We start from the raw sequence: 7,500 nt of genomic DNA on the forward strand, positions 1-7,500 counted from the left end.
GGGAGTTCCCCCAACGTGACGTCATACCTGCAACCCCACCTTTAATTCAGAATTAATCATTCAGAATTTAATAGGGTTCTTCAATAACGCTGAAGCATGTAGTAGATTGTAGTCTTTCATGTTAGCATTTAAGGACTTCCTGGTTCGTATCGGCTTCCGGCTTCCATTGGGAATGCATAGGGGCCAGTTTCAAATAAGCTCCGAGAGCAAGCACGCGCTTAGCGAACCCCCGCAAACTGTCGAGGGTGTTAAAAATAGGCTGTAGGTATGACATGGTTGATCATTTTGTGTCAAACTTCGACATAAATACGATGTTGCGTCCATATGCTAAACCCGGAAGCTTTTGGCGACTACAGAAGCGGCGCCTGTATCTAACGTCATGTACGTGCGGAGGGTTGTACCCATGGCAACCAAAGGAAAGCATGTAGTTCGGAAGTTTTAATGATCAGAAAGGGGTTAGCAATATTGAATTATAATCGTCATGATTTAACATGTGAATACACCAACATGATGATACGATCCGTTCCACTAATGAGAAAGGGATGCGGGGACACGCTAATGTTCGTTGTTGCCGTGCAACTTATATTTTTGCCAAACCTGAATCTCTATGGCGTTTTGCAATGTAAAAAATCGCCATGGAACCGGTAGTCCAAACGCCGCATACAAGTTGACGTCAACGCTGAAGAGCTGGATAGTTCCGTCGAGTTTACATTGAACTTCAATTTAATTCCAAATGATGAAGTGTTTTCATGACGTTTTCAAAGCGGAATTAAGCTTTACACACAATTCAATTGAGTTCATTCTGAATTAAATGTCTCATGTAAACGAGGCCAATGGGAATCTAAATGAACACAATGTGGAGTCCGCACACACAGCAGATTTATAAGAGGCCAGTGTTACGTGTGAGGCGTTTGGAAAGCTGTGGGGAGCGCTGGGTGATGCTGCTAGAATCACCCCCACAGTCCAAAGCACTCGCCCCTGACCCGAGTCGAGATAACCCCCCGGCACGGGTGAGGCATAAATGCAATTCCGTTGTGTGCAGTGTGCACCTGTGTGCTGTGCCACAATGCCAATGGGAGTTGGGGTTTCCCAGTTGGAGTATCCCACTTCATCCCTCGTGCCCGCTACTTACCTGGCTGGAGGAGTGCTGTGCTGTGCTGCTTACCTGGCTGGAGGAGTGCTGTGCGGGGACGAAGGAGGACGTGTGGACGCGGGACGGAGAGTCCCAGCTGGGCTCGCCCCGCTCACGATCCCGCGGAGACTTGCGGTAGCGGTCCTTACTGGAGCCGTGGTGCTCCCCCCCACCTCCTCCTCCTCCTCCACCTCCTCCCAGGGAGCGTCCGTGGGCCGAGGAGCCCAGCGAGGAGGAGGAGCCTTTGGCGGGCACGGGGGAGGAGGCGTGGCTCTTGGGCTGCTCTGCGCTGGAGGCGGAGCTGCTGGAGGTGCTGTGCTTGCTGGACTTCTTGCTGCTGTAGTCCTTCTCCCTCCCGCCTCCTCTGCTGCCCGCCCCGCCCGAACGCTTCCCGGGGCCCGAGGAGGAGGCGCCGCCCTGTCCTACTGGAGTCCACTTGCTGGAGCTGCCTCCTCCTCCTCCTCCACCTCCTCCTCCACTGCTCCCTCCTCCTTCTGCTGAGGAGGACGAGGAGCCGGACGCTTTACTGATGAGTTTGGACATGGGGGATTTGGACATGGGGGATTCACCGATAGTCTCCTTCATCTCGTCGTAGTTACCAAGCATGCTCTGGATACGGCTCGATAGCTTGTCTTCTTTGCTAGACTGGAGGAGGAGAGAGAGAGAGAGAGAGAGAGAGAAAAAAAAGTTAAGAGTTAAATGGTATACCCAAATTGCAATTTCAAATTCATATTTGCAAAACCAGGCTCTGGATATGGATTGACTGCTGATAGATGGAGAGAGGCAGATGGGAAAAACTCATATTTTTATATTCATATTTGCATAAAAAGTTGGTCGTCTTTGCTATACTGTAGGCACATAAAGAGAGATGGGCAGACAGACAAAAATAGTTAAATGGGTATGTCCATTTTCAAATTCATATCTGCATGATCAGGCTCTGGATATGGCTGGATAGTTTGCCTTCTTTGCAAAACGTATATAATGAGTATGAGTATAACGTATATAATGAGTGTAATCTGCACTACAAAATAGCTCGGTTGCATGTACTGAAGAGATAATGTATGTGGGACATAGGTAGAGCAAGAGCCTGTATTGCCGTTCAGTGAACTTATCCGTTAGACCCACAAACACAAACACAAACACAAACACGCATGCACGGACCCACAGTAAAAAAAAAAAAAAATCTGTGATCTTTTATCCAAGCAACAAGCCCAGACACTCTCTCAAGTGAAACTACACAACGATTTGATTTGATTTACTTGTGGCCAGCTGATCACATCAAATAGTGCCAGTGAAGAGGTTCAAATCCCTCTACAGCAGCAGTGTACACTACAGAGAGCTCTCTGCCTCCTGACCTCTACACTACACTACACTACACTACACTACACTACACTACACTACACTACACTACAGAGAGCTCTCTGCCTCCTGACCTCTACACTACACTACACTACACTACACTACACTACACTACACTACACTACACTACACTACACTACACTACACTACACTACACTACACTACACTACACTACACTACACTACAGAGAGCTCTCTGCCTCCTGACCTCTACACTACACTACACTACACTACACTACACTACACTACACTACACTACAGAGAGCTCTCTGCCTCCTGACCTCTACACTACACTACACTACACTACACTACACTACACTACACTACACTACAGAGAGCTCTCTGCCTCCTGACCTCTACACTACACAGGGTGTCTACAGGTTTGACCAAGTCAAAATTAAGACATTTTAAGACTTTTCAATACCATTTTCCAAATAAAATTAAGACCAACTCGCAGCATTTACAGATTTTAGCAAGTCAAAATTAAGACATTTTAAGACTTTTCAATACCATTTTCCAAATGAAATTAGGACCAACTCGCGTTTTGCAACTCACAAGATCATACACAGGTTCAAATGAAGCACAAAAAACAATTGGTTATTTACATTAATGTAGCCGTTTGAAAACACAAAACTATACACAATGAAACTTTACACTAAATAAAATTCAATAATGGTGTTCTAAATTACACTACATGGCTACAACTCCCGATTTCCGTTGCGAAGTTCATCACATGGCTGACATAATTATTCCTCCCTAAATTAAGCTCCACAAATTTAAAACATTTGGGTTGAAAATTTAAGACAAAATAAGACTTTTCAAGGCCTTATTTGGAGAAAATGAAATTTAAGACTTTTTAAGACTTTTTAAGGACCCGCGGCCACCCTGCACACACACACACACACTACACTACACTACACTACAGAGAGCTCTCTGCCTCCTGACCTCTACACTACACTACACTACACTACACTACACTACACTACACTACACTACACTACACTACAGAGAGCTCTCTGCCTCCTGACCTCTACACTACACTACACTACACTACACTACACTACACTACACTACACTACACTACACTACACTACAGAGAGCTCTCTGCCTCCTGACCTCTACACTACACTACACTACACTACACTACACTACACTACACTACACTACACTACACTACACTACACTACACCACAGAGAGCTCTCTGCCTCCTGTGGACACTCAGGTCACTACATCAACACATAAAGTGGATTATAATTAATAACTCAGCAAATTAAACGGTTAGAATCCCTCTAGACACCAGTGCTACATGTGCGTGCGTGCGTGCGTGCGTGTGTGTGTGTGTGTGTGTGTGTGTGTGTGTGTGTGTGCGTGCGTGTGTGTGTGTGTGTGTGAAACAGCAGTGCTACATGTGGTGTGGTCTAGAGCATCAGGCCTCATGTGGAGAAGAGTAGCGGGCCAGGCTTCGTGTGTGTGTGTGTGTGTGTGTGTGTGTGTGTGTGTGTGTGTGTGTGTGTGTGTGTGTGTGTGTGTGTGTGTGTGTGTGTGTGTGTGTGTGTGTGTGTGTGTGTGTAACAGCAATGCTACATGTGGTGTGGTGTAGAGCGCCAGGCCTCATCTGAGTGTAGAGAGAGAGGGAGCTAGAGGCTAAGCTGCAGCTTTAACATACTGCATGCGGAGATTTTTAAATGCAGATCTTTGTTTAAAGGGACACTGTGCAGGAAATGGTCAAAAAGGTACTGCAACTATGCTGTTCATTGAAACTGGGCTGCCTATTGCCAAATTTGATCTTTACATGAAAGTTTACTAAGCAATAAACACGTATTCCTAGTAGTCAAAGTAGAGTCATTTTTGCAGCTAAAAATGGCTAATTTTGGAAATTCAAAATGGCGGACCATGGAGAAGATCCTCCTTTTCATGTATGAAAAGTGCAATTATTCCAGTCATAATGAATACTTAGAATGTGATGGTGTTGGTAAGTATTCGTGAAAAAGGTAACATTAGTGAATGGGCAGCATGAGTTCTGGAAATAAACAACTAAAAATCTCACAGTGTCCCTTTTAATTATGGGATGGGATATCGGTATCGGTATCGGGTTCAGATATCAACATAATTCAGAGATCGGATCGGATCGGAATTTTCCCAAAGTATCGGAACTTTCCTGATACTGACATTGAGCCAGGTGTAATGTTTATTTGAAATCATAACATTTGCATATTAGTTTTCAGGATGGGATTGTTACTTTTGAACTTGTTACTTTTTGCTTATTAATTGGTTTCCTGGTCTTCGGACTTCCTTTTCTGACCAAATAATCTTCTTGGGCCTACCTCAAATTGAAACCCATGCATATATGTGGTTTTGGTGTAGGATCGGAGTAGTATTTGTATCGGCAGATATCCAAATTTAGGTATTGGGATCGGATCGGAAGTGAAAAAATGTGTATCGGTGCATCCCTACTTTAAATCCGTGCGGAAAAAAATCCATTGCGACTTTGCCTTTTAGCCCCCTACATGAGAAAAAAAAAGTTGTGAGTTTTGAAATGTGCATTCTAAAACTCTGTTGACGTGTAAACGACAGGCCAAAACCAACGCGTTTTTAAAAATATCCATGTGTGTAAACAGCTTCTACGTCAGTAAGTAGGTAAATAAATAAAGTAAGCAAGCAGCGCTCAGCAGTCGTCATTATCTAGGTCTAGGACATCAAGCACACTACACCACACCACACCACACTACACTACACTACACTACACCACACCACACTACACTACACTACACTACACCACACCACACCACACCACACCACACTACACTACACTACACTACACTACCCCTGTGGAGGTACACAGTGTGTGTGTGTGTGTGTGTGTGTGTGTGTGTGTGTGTGTGTGTGTGTGTGTGTGTGTGTGTGTGTGTGTGTGTGTGTGTGTGTGTGTGTGTGTGTGTGTGTGTGTGTGTGTGTGTGTGTGTGTGTGTGGTGGTTACGCAACAGCCTGGACGTAACAGTCTGGTGTGTCAGGGCAGGTCACCCGAATCCCACAGAGCCACACTAGAGAGCAGCGGCTACAGGAGACGGGAGTGTGTGTGTGCTAACTGTAATACATTGGAATGCAACATAATGGATTTTAATTAATATACTGTAATGTAGTCAATGTATACATCTAACATCACACAGTGGCAGACTGGAGAAATCAACAGAACAAAATCAACCATCCAACGCTGGCGAGGAGGACGGTGTTTTGATGACTGATAAGCTCTTGTGACATTGGGCAACCGTCATTTCCGTTAAGGGCAACTGACAGAATCTGTTTTGGAACGATACTTATCTGACACATTTTGCCTACTCTCACAGAGAGGGGAAAGAACAGGGCGCACTTAACAGCACAGAACAGAACAAAACAGCACAGCACAGCAAAGCACAGCACACTATAGCACAGCACAGAACAGAACAGAACAGAACACTGTACCGATTTAGGAACAGGCCTTCAGAGCAGACTAGGTATGGCAACAATGAATCGACTATAGTCGATTAAAAAGTTCATAGATATATATAAATATGAATAATATATATAATAATGAATATCAAACAATTTATTGCCAACTGGACTGGCGAGAGACCCAGGTGAAATGGGCATGATGAAGTGTGTGTGAGGAAAATATGAGTATATGTATGAGAGAAAATAGCTTGTCCTTGTAGTTGGAGAATAGAAAGGACACACTGTCTCTAGTGTGCTATAGTGTAGTGTGCTGTGCTGTGCTGTGCTGTGCTGTGCTGTGCTGTGCTGTGCTGGGCTGGGCTGGGCTGGACTATAGTATAGTGTGCTGTGCTGCGCTGTTCTGTGCTGTGCTGTAGTATATAGTGTGCTGTGCTGTGCTGTGCTGTGCTGTGCTGTACTGTGCTGTGCTATAGTATAGTGTGCTGTGCTGTGCTGTGCTATAGTATAGTGTGCTGTGCTGTGCTGTGCTGTGCTGTGCTGTGCTGTGCTGTGCTGTGCTGTGCTGTGCTGTGCTGTGCTGTGCTGTGCTGTGCTGTGCAGTGTTAATTTCGTCAACCATGACTATGACTAAAATATTTCGTCAATGCCCTTTTTTGATTTTCGTCATTTTGACTAAGACTAAGACTAAATTGGAAAGGCAATGACTAAAATATGACTAAGACTAAAATTGATTTTCGTCATTGTGACTAAGACTAAGACTAAATTTTAAAAAGCTGACGAAATTAACACTGTATTAAATAAAATAGAGAAAAAGAGAACCAGTGTGTGAAGAAGTTTTATTCTATACAGTGTGATATATGTTAAAAAAGAGAAGCAGTGTGCAGATATGGTTTATTCTGTACAGTCAATGATATATGTTAAAAGTGTGTGGAGAAGTTCTGTTATGTACAGTGTTGACTAAAATGACTAAAATGACGAAAATGACTAAAAATTGACTAAGACTAAAATTGATTTTCGTCATTTAGACTAAGACTAAGACTAAATTGGGAAGGCAATGACTAAAATATGACTAAGACTAAAATTGATTTTCGTCATTGTGACTAAGACTACGACTAAATTTTAAAAAGCTGACAAAATTAACACTGGTGCTGTGCTGTGCTATAGTATAGTGTGCTGTGCTGTGCTATAGTGTGCTGTGCTGTGCTGTGCTGTGCTGTGCTGTGCTGTGCTGGGCTGTGCTGGGCTGTGCTATAGTATAGTGTGCTATAGTGTGCTATAGTGTAGTGTGCTGTGCTGTGCTGTGCTGTGCTATAGTGTAGTGTAGTGTGCTGTGCTGTGCTGTGCTGTGCTGTGCTGTGCTATAGTATAGTGTGCTGCGCTGCGCTGTGCTGTGCTGTGCTGTGCTGTGCTGTGCTAGTGTGCTGTGCTGTGCTATAGTATAGTGTGCTATAGTGTACTATAGTGTGCTGTGCTGTGCTGTGCTGTGCTGTGCTGTGCTATAGTGTGCTGTGCTGTGCTGTGCTGTGCTGTGCTGTGCTGTGCTGTGCTATAGTATAGTGTGCTATAGTGTACTATAGTG

At 44.3% G+C, this 7,500-nt stretch overlaps 1 protein-coding gene across 4 annotated transcripts in view; it reads right to left on the reverse strand.

Moving 5' to 3' along the window:
- Positions 1-7,500, reverse strand: part of aff4 (AF4/FMR2 family, member 4) — a 58,683-nt gene that overhangs the window by 19,742 nt on the left and 31,441 nt on the right. For all 4 annotated transcript variants that reach the window (XM_063202678.1, XM_063202677.1, XM_063202676.1 and 1 more), the window contains exon 3: positions 1,166-1,777. In XM_063202678.1, coding sequence (XP_063058748.1) covers positions 1,166-1,777 — 612 coding nt within the window. The remainder of the gene's footprint in view (positions 1-1,165; positions 1,778-7,500) is intronic.

The sequence above is a fragment of the Engraulis encrasicolus genome, chromosome 7 (assembly GCF_034702125.1).
Source record: "Engraulis encrasicolus isolate BLACKSEA-1 chromosome 7, IST_EnEncr_1.0, whole genome shotgun sequence".
Classification (NCBI taxonomy): Eukaryota; Metazoa; Chordata; class Actinopteri; order Clupeiformes; family Engraulidae; genus Engraulis; species Engraulis encrasicolus.